Source organism: Marmota marmota, unplaced genomic scaffold, assembly GCF_001458135.2.
Source record: "Marmota marmota marmota unplaced genomic scaffold, marMar, whole genome shotgun sequence".
In the NCBI taxonomy this organism is placed as follows: domain Eukaryota; kingdom Metazoa; phylum Chordata; class Mammalia; order Rodentia; family Sciuridae; genus Marmota; species Marmota marmota.
This window is the reverse complement of record NW_026000026.1, coordinates 82,728,651-82,752,314: the sequence shown is the minus strand read 5'-3', so window position 1 is coordinate 82,752,314 and position 23,664 is coordinate 82,728,651. Positions and strand designations below refer to the sequence as shown.

Below are 23,664 nucleotides of genomic sequence, written 5' to 3'. Positions count from 1 at the left end.
TAACTTAATCTTGATTTTTAATATTTTGGCCTGCAAATATTTTTTGGTAGTTAAATTTCATACTTTCTTTTATTACTTCTGTAGGTTTTTACAATTATAATTATTTCCTCATTCTAATATTAGGAAAACACATTTTATATAGCTTTTTAAATATTTTTCCTTTTTTCCCTCTCTTTTTTCTTCCACCTCTCTTACACACATGTCATTTGAGATGTTAAGGCATCTAAATTTTCTTTCTCTCTCTTACACACATGTCATTTGAGATGTTAAGGCATCTAAAATTTACTTTATTATATGTAGTAAAGTTCTTTCTATTAAATTTTTGGGGTTTTTTAACTATTCAATAAATGATCTTACTGCCCAAGTGTGGTCTGCGATGAGACAAGGAGCTATGATAGAATACTGCACTTAAATTCCTTCACTGAAAAAAAACTTGAAATGGAAAAAAAATTAAAAGCCTGCTAAACTAAACTATGTGCTTAGTGATGTAACTGATTAACATTCTATCACCAGCTACTTATCTGCAGACAAAGCAGTAATTTAAAAGTGTTCACCAAATAGGATCCAGTGTACAGGCAACACTTTGAGGAACTTTGTCATGTAACAGGTAGGGCAGACCCTTACTCTTTCTGTCAGTGTTTCACTGGGAAGTTGTATTTGAGTTGCAAAAGATGCAACCTTAGAATTTTAGTCTAACAGGTGGTCTATACATATTTCTCTCTGTCTACAAATGTATGAAGTGTTTTTAAATATTATTCTGTGATGCAATTCATTGCAAGTAATAAAGCTTTTGTATGATATTTAATGGTGTATTAGATAATATTTCATATATATAGGAGGTAACAGGAACAGAGCAGTGATAGAAAGAACATACATACACACATACATCCCACATGATATTTCTTTAGGTCTACAAATTAATTCAGTTCTCTTTGTGAGTTCTAACCAAAGTAAAATAACTTCTTTATTATTGGGCATGGTTTTACTAAAATTTAGGCCCTAATTTAATGTTTATAAAAATTCAATCCAAGGTTTAGGTATTGAAAAATATATAAATTGTCAAGGAAATAATAATTTTAAAAGTACTTATTAATAACATAATCCTGTGACCACTTTCTGGCCTTGTTAGATCTAGAGGTTTTTGCTCTGAAGAGCAAAACTTTGCAGTGCTATAGCACCTTAGGGCCAAAGACTTCTACTCCCACCTAAATAAGGAAGGCAATAATCTTAACTTTATTTTAGAGATAGTGATTGCCAAAGTTCACACAGCTAGTAAGTGCCTGAGCGGACATTGAATGCCAAGTTTGTCCAGATCCAAATCCCATTATATTAATTACAGTGTTGTGCCAGAAATGTGGATGAGTTCTAGCTAACTGAGCTCTACTCAACTAATTCTGGGCTGGCTCTGAATTATGTCCTCACCTTATCTCTTCAGCTGTACTTTGCTTTGTGATCCCTTTCATCCTCTATACCTTGACCTTTCTGCACAGCAGGCACACTAGAGATCTTACAGTGTTTCTAATGTACTGTATTTCCACTCTCTGCAGGACATAGACCCAGGTAGCTACTCCTACCTGAGATGCTCTTTCTCCCCATCATTGAGTAATTTTCTCTTCCTTCTTACATTTTGTGTATCAGATCAACAGCCATTTGCTAAAGGAAATATTCTGTGTGGATGAATTTCTCAATTAAACATCTTAGTGGCGCCACTTCCTTGGCCAATGTACACATTTGTTCATCTATCAGACATACACTTCACTTGGCTATAAGCTCAAGAGGTGATAAACCATGATTTTGCTTATGATGGGATTTCTAATGGATTTGATAGTGCTTGGTATATATTAGTTATTCAACAAATATATATTAAATAACGAATGATTTTTAAAATATATATATTAATTGTCTTAGTAAATAAAATATTCTTATGCACAGAATGACAGTGAAACTTGTTTAGAAAGTGGATGCTATATGCATATTGAAATTGTTTAACATATTTTATATTACTTGGGACTTTTAGTAAGCTATCAATTAAAGCTTCATAGTAATAATATTCTCTATTTTGAAATATATCCAAGTCCATGTGGGGGAAGATTTTATTTAAGTGCACATATATGAAAATCACTCCTCCTCTGCCCAAAAGTGTTTTCCCCTGAGGTCTTCTTATCACATTAAATCATTAAATCACACTCCATGATTCTAGCTGTCAATCAAAAAACAGAATTACATTTCAGCCTTCTGTGTTCCTCAGTCCACATTCAACCCATCAACTGTTAACTCTATCATCATAAATAACTCCACATCTGATTACTTCTCATTTAATTGTCCTCTTACCATGCTGGACTAAGCTATCATCACCTCTCATTGGATTATTACAGTAGTCTCTAAAGTGATGTATATATATATATATTTTCAGCTCTTGCCTTCTACACAGGCTGTTTCCAACTCAAAGTCAGGAAAATTGTTCTGAACCAAATCAAATTGCCTGACTTTTTTACTTAAGACCTTTCAATAGCTTCCTGTCTCACTTGGTGAAATCCCTTCCCTCACAATGACCCTCTGGTTCCACCTGTTCAAACCTCCATCCCTTATAACTGGTCATTTCTATCTACTAACTAATCCTACAGATTTATTGCTCTTTGCTGTAACTCCAATACATGAAGCAAATACTCACTTACAGGCCTTTGCTTTTGCTCTTCTTTTTGCCTTGAAGTTGTTGAAGTCCATATGGCTGACGCTACTCTTCTTTAGTTTTCTTCCCAAGTATCATTTTTCAGTGAAGCTTTTCTTATATCTTAAAATTGAAATAAACACACACGACTTTGGTTTATTCCACTTTTTCCACTTTAATTTTCTCCATAATTTTTTTTCAAAATCCTACCTCAACTGCTATACATTTGTATGTAATAAATTTCTGTCTCCTTAGTACACTATCATATTCTCAGCATCTGAAATAGTGTTTGGCACATTGAATGTAGTTAAAAATGTACTTAGTGTTCAATGTATTACCTCCTGTGCTCTCAGCAGATATAAATAAAATCTTCTGTTTGAGGAACTTATTTGTTATAATCTAAGTAGTAATTAGGCATTTACTTTCACTTTAAAATTTTACGTTAGAATTTTGGATCAAATAGAAGTTGAGAAAATATTGAAATTTCCCATCTCCATTTTGCACACTCAAAAAAAAAAAAACCCTAAAAAGAGAGTAATCATTTTATTTACAGGCAAGCTAAAGAACCATAAGGTGAAATTTTTGTATAGTAAAGTTAGAAGAAATCTATTGAAATGGAAGAGAGCAGGAATTTATCATTCAGAATGGGTTGAGTCTTGGTACTGGACAAAGATGCTGTGGGTTTATTGCACTTTGGTTTATAGGGGCTATGATTCAGAGCTCCTTGCCTGATGATGTCTATCTCAAGTCAGCTGAAAATAAATGATTTCCTATACTCCATAGAGTGAAAAAGAAATAATCCTTGGAATCAACCAGAATCTAATGACATAGCTTTAAAGAATAAAGGCAAACATTAAAAAACTAAATGGAGAAATAGATATAACTACAATAATGGTGTAGTAGATAGTTAACTCACTCTCTGTAAATGAGAGTCAAGTTAATAGAAAGATTTATATGAAAAATATAAGATTTGAATAGTCAAAAGTATTTTTGTGGCAGATAACAGAACCTATAGTCAAGAAATGAGGAACACCCACTCTAATAAAACACACTGCATATTTACAAAGAATATTTTACAAGTCTACGCATGTTACAAAAAATTAATCAACAGATAAACTTTTCTAACTACAATGAAATCAAATTAAAAAAATAAAAAGAAAACTAAAAATTACATTTAGAAATTCAAAAATCAACTTTTGAAAAACTCATAGATGAAAGAAAAATGTTCTCATAATGAAATAAAAACAAATATTCTATTTGACAATTTTGAGGCATGGGGAGAAAGCAGTGCATGGAAGAAAATGAGAAACTTTAAATACAAATAAAAATTTAACTATGAAATTAATGACCTAATTTTTTAAATTAGGAAATTAGAAAAATGACAAAGAAATTGTAGGTAGAAATAATAAATATTATAAATTAATGAAATAGAAAAAAAAATATTAAATCAATAATGAAACTCAAATTATTTTTATGAAAATGTAAGTAAAACTCAAAGACTAATCAAAAAAAGAAGTAATGGTTCAAAAGTAATAGGAAGGATGCATCACACAAATACAGAAATATCAATACTACTGAGAAAATATACTGAATATTTTCCTGTCAAAAATTAAAATTATGTGAAGGTGAAATAAGAAAATATCATGAAGGACCTAAAATTCTAAAACTATTTAAGGAAATTGAATCTGTATTTTAAATCTTTCCAAAGAAAATGCCAGCCCAGACACATGAAAATATTCAAAGAAAAATAATGCTATTATTAATCTAATTTTTCTAAGAATAAAAAACTCATTATTTGAGTCTAGTATTATGGTAATATGAAATGGAAGGAACAATTATGAGGAAGGAAAATTACAGTTCATTCTTCTCTAAGAATGATTCAGAATAATGAAGAAACAGTTTCAAAATAAAACAGCATTGTACAAATAAGCAAAGGTAATCCAAGGAGATAAAATCATCATTGCCAGGATAATAAAATTCAAGTATTATTTAAGACCTTAATTTCCCACATTAACAGATTAAAAGTAAGAACTAGAACTACCTCATTATAGAGAAAAACTATCCAATAAAATCATAATTTCTCAAGTATATATACAAGAAAAAATGGCAAACATCAGTCCTGATGGTGGAATACTTTACAAAATAAAAATAAATAAATAAAAAAATAGCAGTGATCTCACTGTCCCTGCTTCTGTATATACTGGGACACAAACAAGTATACAGTTGAGAATGGAAGAAATAGAACTGTTTTAATTCACAAATGAGTTAATTACCTACAGAAAAACTTAATACAATATAAAGGTAAAATATGGTATTAATTGGTGAGTTTAGTAAATTATTGGATATAAGATAGATGTCCAAAATCAGAAGTCAACAGCAAAAATACAAAATATCACTTTGTAAGGAGAATAACATTTGCTTTAACAGTACATAATACAGAGTACTTGGAAATAAATTCAACAAAAGATAGAAAGTGTATGCCTTTATTAAAAGTAACAAAATTGGGCTGGGATTGTGGCTCAGTAGTAGAGTGCTCACCTAGCATGTGTGAGGCACTGGGTTCAATTCTCAGCACCACATATAAATAAATAAAATAAAGGTCCATTGACAACTAAAAAAAGATTTTAAATTTAAGTAAATTAAGTTTATATTAGTGACAATATACTATATTTATGGAGAGATATAATATGAAGATTTCACATCTGCTATAAATGAGTTAGAAGCCCCTGGACCTTTCAATAAACATAGTACGAGGGCTTTTCAAAATGAAAGTTAACAAAGTACTTTCAAAATATATTTATAAATGAACATAAGTCATATACTCTTCAAGAAGGAAGAGATGAAGGTACAGGTGAAGGCAGAAGCAGATGAGGAGGAGAACGGTGTGGGAATCTGGCTCTACCAAGCAACCAAGACCTAGTATACAACTATAGTAACTAACACAGTGTGTCCTTCAGCTAGACAAGTAGAACAATAGGACAAAGATACAGTCATAAGCAGTCCATGACTGTATGTTCACCTCCTGTCTGAGTAACGTAACATATTGCAGATTAGTTAAGTTTGACAATTCAGGAGAATGCAGTGTTATAATTAGATGTGCATATATACAAATGAAATAGAACACGTTCTTCAGACTATACATAAAAATCAATTCCAGATAAGATAAAGGCTTAAATATAATACCTAAGACTTTCAAGAGAAAATATAGGACCCTGTTTTTATGACTTCAGAATTGAAAGACTTTCTAAACAGCACACAAAAGAAGGCAAAGACATGTGATCTCATAAGGAAGCTGCATTTGTAGCTCAGTGATAGAGCGCTTGCCTTGAATGTGTGAGGCACTGGTTTCAATACTCAGCAGCACATAAAAATAAAAATAAATAAATAAAATAAAGATATTGTGACCATATTTAAACACACACACACACACACACACACACAAAGAAAAAAAAAAACAGGCTGACAAGGATCCCCAATGGATTTTTGTCTTGTTCAGGTTTTAAATTCTTGTGAGAGTTTCCCTAAATATTTGATTGATGTTGGATTACATATACATGGACCCACACATATATATAGTATTCATTTACATTGTATATGTTTGTTATGATGATAATTCATAATTTCAAAGTGAAAATCAAACCTGGGAAGGAGCAAAAAAAATGAACACTATCTGTGTGTTGGAAAACACAAGAAAATATACTGAAATTGTATCAAAAATAATAATTTTTATTAGTCTGTTTCAAAACTCTTTAAAAACTGTTTACTTTCTAATACATAAACAACAGCCATTTGCAAACTGTAACAAAAGAAGAAAATTGTTTACACTGAAGTTGACAAAAAGGTAACAAAATAAAAACCTTGAAATAAACTTTTAAAGAAATGAAAAGAAAGAATTTATAACCACACAGAGTTATAAAAATGGAAAGACCTTTGTTTGGGCTTAGAAAGAAATAGTCAATACTATAAAACGACAATTATCTATATATAAATATAATCTGATATGTCCAAAAGTACCAATGGACTTTCCTTTTCATTTAATTTGTTTTATTTGACACCCTTATTATAAAGTCCATATGGAAAAATCAACATGGGAAAGGTCCTTATTTAAAAAAAAATATGAGGGTAAAGAAAGTGAGGTGTCAGATATTAATACATTTATTTTAATATATTTCTAGTGATTGAATAAGCAAAGTCAATTCAAAAGAATAAAGAAAAATTGACATGTGAGCATGAAAAGATGTAGAAATGTAGCACACAATAAAGACACGACCATAGTCAGTGAAGGAACTGTATTATCCAGTAACAGAAGTTGCAGCAAGTTGATTCTTTGCTTTATGCTTCACATCAAGGTACACCAGACTGACTCTATACTCCAGCATTTTTAGTTTGTTGGGTTTTTTTGCATTTTTGTACAGGGAATGGCTGTGATTCTAGATATGAAGTTATAAATGTTTAAGGAAAAGATATACAAAGCATTATTCAAAATTGAATGTAAAAAGGAAAAGTCTAACATAGAAGAAAAATCACAGTGAATATATATATATTCTAACATACATGACATGAAATACTTTCTTAATATCAAACAATGTCTTACAAATCAATAACTCAAATAACCAAAACTCTATTAGAGAAAGACAAAGGATACAACAACACATAGCCCACAGAGATTTATCCATGGATTATGTGAAAACAAACCTTAGCATCCTTCATAAGAATACCAGTTGAAACTACAAAGCAATACCACTTTTACCTACCAGATTACACAAATGCATGCAGATGAACACAAACTGAGTATGAAAACTCCTACTGCCCACTTTTCCACTTTTCTCTTACTCTTCTTTCAGATCATTTCTTCAGAGGTGTACCTAATGTATGGATTAAATCTTCTTGGTATCTTCTCTTAGAGGTTCTATGTAATTTACATTCCTCATTTTTCACATTTTCAAGTTTACATTATTTTTATGATCATGCTTCCTAAGGACAAGGTATATGTCCTTTTTGTTTTTGTATTTATGTTTTTTGTTATTTAACATTGCATCCCTAACACATTTTATATGTGCTCATTAAATAAACTATTATGTTGTGATAACAATATAAGTACATAAAAAATATTAATGCTGGGCATGGTGGTGCACACCTGTAATCCCAGTGGCTCAGGAGGCTGAGGCAGTTGGATCTCGAGTTCAAAACCAGCCTCAACAAAAATTTAAATGTTTATCAAAAATCCACATATTTTGCCAGGCACAATGGTGCATGCCTTTAATCCCAGTGGCTCAAGAGGCTGAGGCAAGAGGATTACAGTTCAAAGCCAGCCTCAGCAAAAGCGAGACATTAAGCAACTCAGTGAGACCCTGTCTCTAAATAAAATATAAAACAGAGCTGGGGTTGTGGCTCAGTGGTCGAGTGCCCCTGAGTTTACACCCTGGTACCTCCCCACACACAAAAAGTGTTGACTACATGAAACATATGCTTAAACATTTCTAAGTGTAAATGTGAAAACTAGTTTGGGAGGCCATGTAGCGATATCTGTCGAAGTTTAATTAGAGAATATTTGCCAAATAATACTTGTGGATACAGACTTAACTCATTTTACCAACTTTGACTATAGTACTTTTAGTAATTGTTATTAAATTTGTGTTTGTGTTTGTTTCTGGTATGATTTAACAACTCATTATTTGTCTACTTGCTCAATTTAGTACCATCATTTTAAAAATATGTTTTCAGTAAAAATAATCATAAAGACTCAGGTGTGATCACTGTTTTGCATTAACAAAATGGTATCTGTTTTCTGAAAATTTAATTATCTGGTGGCTCAAAACTTTCTTCATCTAATTATAAAATTGTCCTTTTAGGACAGGTTGCATTTTTGGAATAGTGCTATGAACATAAAGTTTACACAAAATGATTTGACTTAAAATGATGTATAATATGTATTTATAATTTTATTTTAGCACATTTATGACTATTTATATTTGTAATAGATATTGTCAAATAAGTTGTTTAAGAGTTCTATATTTTACAAGTTAAACAGGATTGCTTTACACATATACCACTTATTCAGTGATTGAAAATCTCATATGAAAATGAGACTGCCTACTTTATAGAGATGTTGAGTTTGATAAAATTGCTTACAAGAAAGGCCATATATGTTGTATCATTATAAAAGCATAGAGCACTTTGTGATATGGTCAAGCATGCATATGTGGTTTTTGGTTTCCATTTTGTTTTCTGACCCAGGGAAAGAACTGATGTATATCATTGAATTTTGCCATAGAAATGTAGCTTCTCCACTAAAATGGTCACTCAGGAGTTTCCTCAGGACTCTGAGATAAATGAGGCAATAGATATGCAAAGTTAGTTCCTTGAAGACAATAAATATTTAGGCCACCTGCTAAAGTCCTAGGGATTGCAGGAGTACTAAGACTACAGATGCCTTGTGTCTAATAAGCCCTTGGAAATCAATGACATTTGCATACACATTCCTCTGGAAATTATGCCTTGATAAAACTGAGGGTCGAGCCAGGTTATAAACCTGCAACTTCAGAAAACTGTAATTCTGCTACTGGCATCAATACTGCTACCAGACCATTAGTTGAGATATCTGAAGCATCTTTACCAGTTTCTCTCCTTATTTTCTTCCATAATCAGTTACCAAATTCTAATCACTCTTCCCCTAAAGTATCTATCTTGTGTCTTTCCTTTCCTGTTCTTCCCTTAGGCTTGGACTCTTGCAACACCCACCTTACTGGTCTTCTTGCATTTAATATGAAATCTTTCTAGTTTGTATCATACCACTAGCAACATCCTTAATTTTGGTGTTGATTCCAGTTCAGAAATTTTTATTCCTGCTTCCTTTTACCTAACAAATGAACTCCAAATCCCTTAGTCTTAAATTCATGAGTTTTAGAAAATAGTCAGAATCTATTTTTCTAACTTATAATCCACTTCTGTATTTCAATGATTACAAATGATACATAATTTTAAAAGAGCATGTCTTTAACCATGCATCTTTTTCTTATGCCAATTCTCAATCCTATTGATTTATATCTACTAAATTTTTATCCATTAGTGGACAAGACAAAAGCTATTACCTTGGAGAAATTAAACTGGGAAGTTTGAATGAAAATGTCAAAAATTACTTTTTTAACATCTTGTACAGTTTATTGCATATATCACTTGTCACTTTTGATTGTTTTTGATATTCAAATTTATAGCGGTGTGTGTGTATGTGTGTGTGTATGTGTGCATGTACACACATAGGTCTCCAACTGGACAGCAATCTCTGAAAACAGAATTAATATCTAACATATTTTTCTTTTACAGCACAAAGTTGAGTGTATTTTACATTATAGATACTAAAAAATTTGATATTTTAACGAATAGGCATTTGTTGTATGGATACTCATCCAATACTCATGTTAGAGATTTTAGTTACCGAGTCCCAGAAGTAGAGAATTATTTGAGTCTTGACTGAATAAAAGAAAATAAGGTTTCATGGCTATGCAAATATAAACTTGGCAAAATATTTTTCCTTTTTGGTACTTGATGATACTTTAAATTCTTATTGAAAATAAGACATTTAAAAAGATATATTTCAAATATGATGCAACTACTTTGTAGTCTAGTTATAGACCTATCCAACTATTTTATGTAAGACCTGAGATTATGACCTTGCAAGAGCCAAATCTAGCAGTTTTAGCAATAGGACTATTCTATCTAAGCTTCTGCTGATTCTATAATAGCAATGATATGAAAACAGCCTACATGTCTGTTAACAGATTAATGGACACACACACTCAAATTAAATATTATTCTGTCTTTAAAAAGAAGGAGATCCTATCATTTGTAACAACTTAGATGAAACTTAAGAGATTTATGCTTAATGAAATAAATCAGGCATAGGTAAATATTGCATCTCAAATGAGATTCCTCATTTATATGTAGAATCTAAAAAAAATGATGAATTCAGAGTAACAGTAGAATTTTGGTTACTAGGGGCTAAGGACTGGGAAAAGAGAGAGTTATTAGTCAAAGACTATCATCCTTCAGTTTTAACATGCATAAGTACAGTGTGGGAACTGTACATTATTAAGTAAGTATTGTAATTATGCATTATTACTCTGGAAATTTTCTAAGAGTAGTTCCTTAAGTGTTCCTATTATAAAAATGACAATTTTTACAAATTTTACAATTTTTATTTGTCATCATACCTCAATAAATCTTGGAAAAATAAAAAATAGATAAAATGTAGATAATTCAATAGGAAGATACCATATGCCCTAAAGGGTATCTTATCACACATAGATTTAATTAATCTCTCCTAGCTTGTAAGAGTCACTTTTAAAAAGGAATAAAATTCATTCTATAGTGATATGAGGGAGTGTGTCATAAGAAAGAGAGAATGCACTCTAAAAGGAGAATAACCAACCAATAAAAAAATAAGAAATCAAGATGAAGCCAGGACATTATCCCTAGGACTTTTAGAATGGGAACTAGATGAAATAATAATGGATTGTTTTAATAGACAAAAAAATTACTCTTCTAAGAACTATTGCTCCTGAAAAATGTTCAAAGTTAATTTCTGTATGCTAAGTATCCCAAAACCAACTAAAATTGGTAATGGCTATATGTAAATTGATGTTCCCATATGGTACTCTTCAGAATTCTCTATAACAGATGTCACAAGTGTCTCCTCTGGAGCTTGTCTGTCAGCTAATGTTACACACTATCTAAGTGACAGGCGAGACTAAAAGCAGAGCTTGGGCTTGAATTCTTGCTCTGCCAGCTGCTCAATAAATGTGCTCTGGGAAAGTTCTGTTCTTGTTTCCTTCATTCCTAAAATTTGGAAAAATTTGAAGATTCATTGTTAGAATTGGTGATAATCTAATTTTATGGTACAGTGGTTGACACATATTAGTGAATGAATGATAATAATAATTAGTAGTAGTGTAGTTATTTTATAATGTATAAGAGAGATTTCCAGACTCCACTGGCCTTTCATACCTCTGTTGGTTCTTGGAGTGATTCCATAACTTTCAAATGCTCTTAACTGGATTGTCAGTGTGTTTGCTTGTCATGAAGACTCGCATAGACTACTAACACAGCTTTGGTATTTGACACTGTATTTAGACAATAATACACTTAAAGTATTAAACAGTTAATTAGCATAATGGGACTTCATTGTGCAGCCCTCGCACACCCGTAACCTGTGTAGGTTTGTATGTCACAGTGAGTAGGTGGAAGTGGGGAAAAGTCACCCAGCTAATGGCCTTGCAAGGGTCAGCCATCTGCTTCCATTTTTGTACTGTATCTTGGCCAATGTAGGACCTCAAGTAGAGCAAGCAACCTTCTCTAAGCAGGTAATTTATGAATTTTTAGGCTCACGGTTCCTCTAAGACCCCAGATCATTTTCTGCTTTCCATCTGTTTAAGGTATATTTCATAGCTTTCAAAGTTCTATATCAGTTGATAAATTAGCAGGCATTCATTTATTAGGAAATTACGTAATTAAAATAATTTTAAATGGTTAATTTCTGATTTCTGAACACTTATATTCTAGGTGGTGATAGTTTACAGATACTAATTTAAATTCCCCAGAAATACAAGAAGTTCTGATTTGTCTTACATAAAATAAATTTAAAGGCACAGAAGGTAAAGGTTATGAAAAATATGGGCTAGAATTTAATAGCTAAAGCAATCCTTAGTAGGAAGAGTGAACCAGGTGACTTCACTATTCCAGACCTTAAACTATACTATAGAGCAATAGTAACAAAAACAGCATGGCACCATAACAGACTGGTAGAACAATGGTACAGAATAGAGGACACAGAGACTAACCAACAAAATTACAATTATCTTATATTATACAAAGGTACCAAAAACATACATTAGAGAAAAGATAGCCTCTTTAACAAATGGTACTGGGAAAACTGGAAATCCATATGCAAAAATAAATGAAATTAAATCCCTATCTCTCACTATGCACAAAACTCAACTCAAAGTGGAATTAAACCAGAGACCCTGAGTCTAATAGAAGAAAAATTAAGCCCTAATCTTCATCATGGCAGATTAGGCCCCAACTTCCTTAATAAGACTCCTATAGCATAAGAATTAAAATCAAGAATCAATAAATGGGATGGATTCAAACTGAAAGGATTCTTCTCAGCAAAAGAAACAATCTGTGAAGTGAATAGAGAGCCTACAGAATGGGAGCAAATTTTTACCCCTCACACATCAGATAGAGCACTAATCTCTAGGGTACACAAAGAACTCAAAAAGCTAAACACACAAAAAATTAAATAACCCCATCAATAAATGAGCCAAGGACCTGAACAGACACTTCTCAGAAGATGATATACAATCAATCACCAAATATATGAAAAAATGTTCATCATCTCTAGCAATCAGAGAAATGCAAATCAAAACTGCTCTAAGATTTCATCTCACTCCAAAAAGTCTTTATAGAGGAAAAAAAAATGACAGATTTTAAACTAGCTTTGTTAAATGCAGATTAGCAAGGGAAAGCATTCTAATAGAAGCTGTACTAATGGATAGGATAAAAAAGTGTTCCAGAGACAATTAGATTGAAGTCAGATTACAGATGGTTTGAATAATGAAACAGTGGATTTTATCTGCAGATAGTTTTCAGAATTTTGAGTGAATAAGAATCATCTTTAAAATGTGCTACAATATAGTTCCTAACGCTTAATCCATAAATATTCTCTATTAGTTGGTTGGGAATAAGGACCATGGATCTTCCTTTTAACTAACCTGACAGCATGCCCTGAAATTCTGGTATAAGTGATCCATTATTCACATTTTCAGTATCTCTACTTGCCAAGGACATTTTAAAGATATGTATGACATTTTCACAAGAAACAAGTTTTGTCATATGAATGCATTCACAAGCAGCTAGCATCATTAAAGGATGAATTAATGATGCAAATAATTGAGGGGCAGGAGGTCAATCTGGCAGACATTATGATGCAGAAGTGAAGCAAGTCAACACCTCTTTTGACCTATAACGGTAGAGGTGGAAAGGGAGGGACAAGCAGCAGAGCTAAGGCATAGAACTAAGGAAATCCAGTTCTATGGAACTCAGCTGCATTGGGGCAAGGGATAGTGTTCCAACCCCAGTAGATGATAAGCTCCAGGAAGGTTGGAACTGAATCTTATGTATCTTTATGACCCTGGCTCAGTACAGTGATAACACATAGTGGGTTCTCAACAGATGTATGTTAGTACTACACAAGTCTGCTACATAATGTATAGAAAAGTCAAAAGGATGTCCATCACATTAAAAAAAAAAAAGTCAAAACGAATCTTTTTTTACTGTATATCCAACACTTTTTGTTTTTCCTCAATTTTTTTACCTTATTGTTACTGACTTGCTTTACAAAGACTTTTGACTTGTTAATAAAAATATTTCACTTTTTGCATACTGAAATGAGCTAAATGACTTAAAGATTTAAAATATCAAAAGGAATACAAGATACTAAAATATCTTATAATTCTTAATATTTGAATTTTTCTTTATGAGCACATGTAAGTGAAATTACTTTAAATCAGATATACCCATTGGATTATATAAAATTAAATGTCATTTTTGAACACATAATCCACTTCAGTTAGACATTGTGGTAGTTCCTTTCTACTATTTTTTCCACAAAATATATGGCTTCTAGTGGGGAATATTGTGTCATGAAAAATGTTAATGTAGTCAGCTAAAAAAAGAATTATCCTTTAAAATATTACTGTTTACAAATCAGATCCTTTCCAAATTATCCAAAATATGTGAGTGAATTCATAAGTGCTCTCTTCTCTGACTCTTTAAACATCAAAAGGGACCATCTTCAAAATCCAAATGCTTCTCCAGCTTTCCGCAGGATATCACAAAACTTCCTGGCAGGCACTTTTAAACAAGTTGAGAAGTTTTATAAGATAAAAATATTTTTTCAGTTGACTTGACAACCATGTACAATGTTAGTGGAGAGTTTATTTGCCCAAGGCTTTTTGTCAAAATGAATTTAAACTGAGATTATTAAAATGCAGTTCAATTGCACAGTATGAGAAGAGGTGTTGCTAATGTCTTACTTTAAGAATGTTTTCCATGCAATATATGCCACTTGGTTACAAAGTTGTATATATAGAGGTGTGTTTCTGCTAAAACAGCAGAGGGATTAGAATATTTGGAGCACAATAAATCATCTGCAGGAATGACGCTTGATCCAGAAAGAGACGCACTACCATGGGGGTGATTTTGAGGTCTGTCTGACTAAGCATCAGAATGCCTCGGTCTGAGTCACAGCTCTTCCATTTACCTCAGTGCCTCCTTCTTCTGTAAAATAGAAGTGATTATAATAGAAACATCATGGGGATATTGTGAGGATTAAATGATATCATTGTCAATGACTAATATGGTGACTGGCACAGAGAAAGGTTCACAGTTAATTGTTTTATTTGAAAGCTGAAGAATCAGAACTTAGCAGTGTCTCCTGATAATTCCAGATGTGTGGTTAGAAAAAGCCCTGTCCCAATTTAATGATAATCTTTTCTATTACAAGTTTAAATAGCTCTAGGAAATTTTCACTAATGGTAAACAATGCTTGAATCACCAGATCTCTCCATGGCTGAAGCTAATTTCTTACATGAAAATCAGGATCCCACAGTGAAAATGATCATCTGGATGAGAGGTTATAATCTTCCCAATTTGGAAAATCATATTGCACTCCTTTGGGTAATGTCCAAATAGCTGAATCCTGGAGGCAATCACTCTCCTTCTCTCAAATGGACCCATTAGTTAGGAAGTTTTATTATTTCTGAAAAAGATCAGCATTTGTGTATGGTTTGAAATTGTTGCACCATGTTGGAAGAGTTGAGAGTGTTCTACGTGGCAGGTAGCCATTAATTAATGGTTCATCCACTGATGTGTGCTGCAGCCAGAATCTGTAGGGGAGATGAGACGGTGATACTGATGTGGCTGTATCAGAACTGAACAGTTAGCCCCACAGAAAAGCATTCTTATCAATTTGTGAGATTGTACCATACTTCAAATTACTTGTTTTGATTTGATATCTAATCAAAATAATTTTGCCATTATTATTTACTGAAGTTTACACTTTCACCAAATAAAGCACACAGTAAATTACTTTTAATGATGGATTTATTTCTATGTGACAAATTAGAATAATACAAAAAATTTCTGTGATCTACTGCCCCAATATAAGGAAGTGCCATGGATCTGTCCTATGTTATAGGTTCTGTATAGGCACTTGGCATCACCCTCACAATAAATCAATCAGGAAAGTATATTTAACAAATGAGACACTTGAAACACGTTCATCTATTTATTGTTATTTAACTTACCTCTGATCATAGAAATAGATGGAAGATACAGAGATTAAAACTCTAACTTCAGCATCTTTTTTCTCTTCCCTTCAATGTGCCATTGATTGAACTGGCTCCTACTTATCCCATAAACTCTCTTACTTTTTCTCATTATCTTCAAAGTCTGAAAACATTTAATATCTTTCTACATTCTATTGTCAACCATTCTATTAATATATATTGATACAGACTATTTTAAGGCATTAATTGAAAGAAGAAGGAAATATTATTCACTTGTGAACTTTTATAGCACTACAAGTATATAGTATTCAATAATGTAGTTTCAGTTTTATTTACCTGAATTAACATAGTCAAAGTTAGCAGCCATACTAAGCCATACTTTCCTCTTAATTCATTAATGACTTAAGTAATCTAGTTGTTATTTCCCTTAGCAACCTTTATAATGTCTTTTAATTTACAGTTATAAAACATGATACAGATATTTTATGTTTTTCATTATGAGGATCAATTTTATTTATTTTTTAATGTAGACCATAAAAAAAAAGAAAGAGGAATACCAAACTATCCTGCCATCCTCTCAGATTTAGGATACATAAATACAAACTTTCCTTTCTCTGTTTGTTCAGTAAAAGCATCATTCATGAATACTTGTTGTAATGCTGTCACTAAGAATTAAGTGGCGATTATATGAATTTTTTTTTCCTAAAACAGAAGTGATTCTACCTGAAGTCATAGTTCTCCATTTCAGCATGGGTTACAAAGAATATTATTATTTCATTGCAGACTCTTAGAGGTTTGCAAAAGTCCTTATCCTCAGGAATTTGGAGAGTTAATCAAAAGTAAAAATGTAAAAACATCAAAAATGCATAAGATAATATAGAAAACACTGTGACAGTGATGTTTACATAAACCTATAATAGGAAGAAAAGATAATACAAACAGATTATGTGGGGACTTAGGAATGAAAGCCCTCCAGAAGTAATCTGATTATTTTGAAGATCAAGCAGAAGTTGTCTAGGCAAAGAAACTGCACTCAGGACATGGTGCAGGTAGGGCTGGGATACATGGATGCCCAGTGTGCAGTGGTTGATCACAAAAGCTCTAGATATGCCACCTCCATTCAGCTATTTTCACCTCCCAGTTTTTCATTTACATAACTTTAAGCAAATTACTTCATACTAGCAAAATGTATCATAGTCTTTCTTACTCCATGGGGTTATTTACAGGGTATTAAGCCCTGATATGGTACATGGTACATAAGAAATGTTAAACAGCAATTAAATGCAAGAGAAGAATAAATGAAATAATTGGGAAATTGCAAGTCATTTGGTATTGCTGAAGAAAAATTGCAATAAATGGCATGGAAGAAGATGAAAAGCTCATGTAGCACGTCAGGAAGCTGGAAATTGCCATAGAGTGAACAGGAAAGCAGAGGCAAAGCAGAATTAGATTTTACTGCAAGTAGATCTCACTGGAGTGTGGTAGAAGGAGGGGAAGCAGAATAATAGTAAAGATTAGGGGCACAGAACTGAATTAAAATACCCCGGTTTCAAGATGATCTAATGAGAATATTTGATAATCCTCTCTAACAGTGTCAATAAAAATAGGAGATAACAGTTGAGAGAAATGTTTAAAATGAGTAGGGCTTGTCCTTAACAGTTAATAAAATGGCCTGGGTGATCATTTGGCAGAAGAAGGAACAAATAATGACATGAAGATTCTGTATTTGAAAGACAGTGGCTAGCAAAAACAAACAAACAAAAAACAGAGAAAATACACAAGTAAATAGAGATTCGAAAGAAAGAGAAAGTAAGGAGGTAAAGAGAGCAATTTTGAGACATTTTGAATTTAAGATGATTCTAGAGCATCCACTCATAGATAAGTCTGTGTTTTTCAGAATAGAATTCAACATAAATCAACAAATTCGGGATTCACTAATAAAGATAAAGGTGTCCAAGAAAGTTTTCCAGAGACACTTGCTTATTTGAGTTGTGGGTAGAAGAAGATAATATAATGAAGCCATTGGGGAAGATGCACTAAGAGGCTAATATTTTAATATAACTATTTGTAAAAGATGTTTTCAATTTTGTAAAAAAAAAAAAAAATCTTGACTCAGGCCAGAATAATAATCTAGGTGATTGAAAAGAAGTGTACTATTTCTGCTTCATGTATATTGCTATATAAAAAATTTATCTATAGATCATTTTGATATAGATAACCAAACCAAAACATATTTTTAGGTTGATTGGGAAATATTCTTTATTAAATAAAAATACCTAAAATCCGGGTAACAAAAGTTAAAAAAATAACCTTAAATCTAACTTTATTTTGAAACTATTTTCTTTAAAACAAATTTTTAATACTATGACAATTATTTAACTACATTAATAAAACATTTAAATACAGTATTAATTTAATGTAAATGATTTTCTTTTATATGTTCTAAATCAGCATGGGCATTAATCATGACAATGACCACCCTTCATGTGCTGATGGCCTTCATATCATGTCTGGTGAATGGATTAAAGGACAAAATCTTGGTGATGTTTCATGGTCTGCATGTAGCAAAGAGGATTTGGAAAGATTTCTCAGGTACTGAGATCACTTATTATTGCTGCATTGTAAGTGTTTGTGTGTGCCTGCTTCCACTGCCAGCCAGCAGGTGACAAGAAGGAAAGGCCACCAAAGTAGAAGTCAAGGCATATGATTCTCATCTTGGCTTTTCTATTGACTCATGGTGCATTTTGGGACATGTTATTTAACTGCTTCTTCATTCCTACATTTTTAAAAAGAAGGGATGAATCAGATAATTTGTAAGGTTGAAAAATTATTATAATGATTTTTAAAGAAATCCATCACAGTATTTAAATGGATCTTCAATATTTCCCAGTGGAAAATTATGCATCACCCAAAACAACTGTTACTATCACAAAGCACTTCCCGAATGAAATCTACACCTTTCCATTATGGTACTTCTAAACTCTACATTTGTTTTGCTAATAAATAGTTTTTACCATTGTAATAGACCCCAGTTATATTGTTTTACCCCTTCAACAATAGTAGCATATAACTTCTTCCTGGTTGTAAAAATAAATGAAAAATATTGCTATTATTCTAATTATCACTTTAGAGCCCTTGTTCTTTACTTTTATTCTTTTGATAATAGAAGGAACAGATGAAACAGTGATATGTAAAGTAGTTAGATATTTAAGGTACTTAAAAATCTAAATAAAAATTATAGGAACACCTACCTGACTAAATTCACTACAGAGATGAACTTTGTTCATTTTTAAATTTACAAGCCTACTTATTTTATTAAATTAATATTAAAATCGAATAAAATATTAGGTTATTACATTACCATAACTTGTTTTACAATACTTGCAATATATTCTATGCATACTCTTAGTCATGATAGTCTAGAGTACAGCAATCAAAGCAGCATCAGTAGTTGTATCAGCCCATCAGTAGCCCCTAATGAACTTATTTCTAAAAAAGATGCAAGACATATAAAGCTGTCTTTAGATGAATCGAGATTATTACCACGTTAAATGTCAGTTCAAATATGGAAGTTGTATTACAGTGTAAAGTACAAAAATATCCACACTATTAATACTCAATTCAGAATAATTGCTTTAAATTCCCAAGAGTAGCTGATATCTTATAGTCACACTTGGTTTGGGGCAAGTTACCCTCTGTGTCTGAGCTTCTAGATCTTATGAATGCATGAAATGATACCCACTTTACAGTGTTATATGGGTTAGCTTAGTTAATTCATAATGAATAGGTTTTATATACTCTTTGTTATATTACCTAAAACATGATAGTTATTATTATTTGTCAAGATTATCTTAAATAATTTTTAATAAATTAATCCATATACGAAATGATTTCTATAATCATTCAATAATAGAGTTTTTAACTGAAAGTATTATACTATTAATAATGTTTCTTCTTTGTATGCTAATTGATCATAGCAATATTTCAAATTTTTATATATATCTGCATGTTGTCAGGTCAAAGGCCAGTAACTGTTTGCTACAGACAAATCCCCAGAGTGTCAATTCCGTGATGGTCCCCTCTAAGCTGCCGGGGATGACATATACTGCAGATGAACAATGTCAGATTCTCTTTGGGCCCTTGGCTTCCTTTTGTCAAGAGATGCAGGTAAGGGTCATGTCTAGGGGATTTTTAAGGGCTCACGTTCATTGGATGGAAGTACTGATTTAGAATTTGTATATCAAAAACATCCTAATCCTTGAAAGAATTTTCTAAGAAAAGGTTTGTCCATTATTTTCCTGTATGCTTTGGAAGTAATAGAGAAAAAGACTTAGGCCTTCTTTACTTAACTAAAGTCAGCAAAGAAGGACTCAACAATTTTTACTTCAAAATATTCACTGAAGTCAGGCAAGTATTTGCATTGTGATAGATAAATGCTCTTATTTTAATTCTCCTAATTTCTTATATAGTAACTGGGTGGAATGCAATAAAAACTATATATGACCATGTCATTGTAGACAAAAACCTTAAAATAAAAATTTAAGAACATATTTTATAGGAACAAAAGTTGAAGTACATTTGTAATTTAACTAGAGGTAAAAGGAAAATATATAAAGTAATCAGTGTCTATATATTACTATTGAAACGGTCAGTAATTAACTACTCAGAGGGCAGTTGTATCAGATCTAAAAAATTTAAAGGATGAAGCAAAATTACCTTCTTAATTGATGTGAGAATTTCATTTCTACTTACCCTTCCCTCTTTATTTTCTCTTCCTATTTCCCATTTCTATCTTCCCCCACCTCTTCCCAATGTATACACATGTTTTATACTTCAGGAGTAAACTGGTAGTCACACTCAGTGGAAATTGGGAGAGGTTCTCTGAAATATAGCTATTTCACACTGCCAGCATTTCTGTGACTGCCTCATGACATTGTTGAAAATAATGCTATTTGTTTTATTTGCCTGTTATTATCTCACACATGAGTTTATAGGTTCCATGAGGGCACACTGTCTTTCCAGCATCCAGCCCTGGGCTGGAACAGGTAGGCATCTAGTGAATATTTGATATAGAATTAAGTGAGTGAATGTGTGAAGGAGTTGGAGCTGCATCACATATGATGTTTAGAAAGGTCTACAGACTGCAGTACCCCAGTGGTAATAGTGGAGCTCTGCAGGAGCCAGTGTAGGCCCATGATTGTGACCTGATTCCTGGTGGTTTACATGTGGAGGAGCCTGGATCCTTGAAGGTCAGGACCATGTGAGCATTATGACAGTAGCTTGATTTGGACCTGTAAACTCTGTCACTGGTTTCATCTCTTAACCTTCTCATTTAAAGGTTTGGACTCTTTTAAGATTATGAAAAAGTTGGCTACCATCTTCGTTCTTAAATGTTTATAGTAAAATTATGTTTTGGGATATACAGAGCTGAGCTTGTGGGCAGACACTTTTTGTATGTGTGTGTGTGGGGGGGGGGGTGAGGGAGCAGTACAAGGAATTAAACCCAGGGATGCTTTATCACTGAGCCACATCCCAGTCCTTTTTATTTATTTATTTATTTTTAATTTTGATACAGGTGTTTTAGTCCCCTTTTTTTGCTTCTGTGACTAAAAGACCTGGACAAGAACAATTAGAGGAGGAAAAGTGTATTTTAGAGCTCATGGTTTCAGAGATCTTAGTCCAAAGATAGCCAGCTCTATTCCTCAAGATAAGCCTGAATGTCATGGTAGTGAGATATTGTGGAGGAAAATGGCTCAGGAATCACATTAGGAAGCAGAAAGAGACTCCACTCACATATTTTAAAAAATATGCCCCAAAGGCATGTCCCAGTGCCTACCTCCTCCAGCACACTCTACCTGCCTTTAGTTACTACTCAGTTAATCCCCACTGGAGGATTAGTTCACTGATTGGGTTAAGGCTCTCATCACAATCATTTCACCTCTGAATGCTGTTTGTTTTATTTGCCTGTTATTATCTCACACATGAGTTTATAGGTTCCATGAGGGCACACTGTCTTTCCAGCATCTGAATGTTCTTGTATTGTCACACACATCAGCTTTTGGAGGGACACTTCATATCTAAACCATAACACAGAGTCTCACTAAGTTGCTTGGGCCTCACTAAATTGCTGAGGCTGCTTTTGAACTTGTGATTCTCCTGCCTTCCTCCTGATCGGCTGGGATTTCAGAAAGGTGCCACCATGCCCATCTGGACAGACATTTTTATATGCTGAAATTAAAATTGTTTTAGACAACAAAGCTGTCTACAGTAATTAAAAGTATTGATTAGGAGTATTTATTAGTATTTCTATTCTATAAATAGAAAGTTGGTAGAGCTAATAATGGAAGATATTCATCTTTTCAGAAGTACTTCAAATGTTTAAAAAATTCAATCAAATGGGTGGCTAAAAGCATGGTTTGGGTAAATTTTAAATTATTTTCAATTAACAAAATTGCTATTGTTTAAATTAAAAATTTTGCTATTGTTCTCCTTGAAATGTAATGGCCATTCTAACAGTATGAAGAGGTTGAACCTGTTCAAGAGGTGATTAGGTCATCAGAGTTTCATTCTCATGGGTGAGATTGGTGCCTCTTGTGGTTTCTTTCTGCCATGAGAAAGCACAGCAAGAATACCCTCGCCAGTTGCCAGCACCTTGCTGTTAGACTTCTCAGCCTCTGGAACTATGAGCAAACACATTTCTGTTTATTATAAATTACTCAGTCTCAGGCATTCTCTTATAGCAACACAAAACAGACAAAGATAATTATTTTTAGAAGCTTTAGAAATTACTCTTAACGATGTATTATGTTGCAGTTACTTGCATTTTACTAGGGCCATTCTACAATATTTAAACTCTAAATACCTGCCATAAAGTGTGTTCAATTATTTATGTTCATGATCTAATATGACTTAGAGTGAATGTTTGAGGCCCAATATGATTCTTATAATGATTCTATGCTACAGATAATATCTAATCCTATTTTACAGATCAATTTGAGGCTTGAGAAATGAAATAACAATATGAGGTTACTAACATTTAGATGCAAACTCTCTATGCTCTACTGCCTCTTCATGGAACTCAAACTACTTTTTATATACATTGTCTGCTGTATGGGAAAAACCTTAGATCAGAACCTGTGCTTAAACTGAATTCTTATTGTCTCCTATTGCAATTGCTCCTTCAGAGTTAAAAATATCTCTATTAATTTTTTCTAGGCTGTTTTCTCTATTTATATTTTATCATACTAACTCATCTGAATTGATTTAACATTTTTAAAAATCAATGTTTCTTAATATTTTAGGATATTCCCTTGTTAAACTAGACATTGTACAAATAAATTGTTTTAAATTTTAGTTACTCAGACATGATCTTCTTTTCCTCTCAACTTTTAATATTCTAATTCAAAATTGATTCATGTAGCAGATAAAGTCTTAGAAGAGATTATTTATTAATTCAGCAATTATTTTGACAAATGTTTATTGAGTTCCAACTACTTTCAAGGCACTGTACTATGTATTAATAATTAGCAGGAAATGAAAAAAACAAAGTCCCTACCCTCATGGTTACATTTTTTTCAAGAGAAAAAGAAACTAAGTATATAAACATACATATATAGATAGAGAGATATACATACATGCATATATATATAT

General features: G+C 32.4%; 1 protein-coding gene and 1 long non-coding RNA gene across 4 annotated transcripts in view; one reads left to right on the top strand and one right to left on the bottom strand.

Moving 5' to 3' along the window:
* Positions 1-23,664, bottom strand: part of LOC125619128 — a 141,593-nt gene that overhangs the window by 4,580 nt on the left and 113,349 nt on the right. The window contains exon 3 of one of the 2 annotated variants that reach the window (XR_007350652.1): positions 2,672-2,791. This is a non-coding gene — a long non-coding RNA (uncharacterized LOC125619128). The remainder of the gene's footprint in view (positions 1-2,671; positions 2,792-23,664) is intronic. The other variant, XR_007350651.1, reaches the window with a different exon arrangement.
* Adamts19 (ADAM metallopeptidase with thrombospondin type 1 motif 19) overlaps positions 1-23,664 on the top strand; it is a 251,578-nt gene that overhangs the window by 129,676 nt on the left and 98,238 nt on the right. For both annotated transcript variants that reach the window (XM_015500639.2, XM_048811813.1), the window contains 2 exons: positions 18,466-18,606; positions 20,031-20,181. In XM_015500639.2, coding sequence (XP_015356125.2) covers positions 18,466-18,606; positions 20,031-20,181 — 292 coding nt within the window. The remainder of the gene's footprint in view (positions 1-18,465; positions 18,607-20,030; positions 20,182-23,664) is intronic.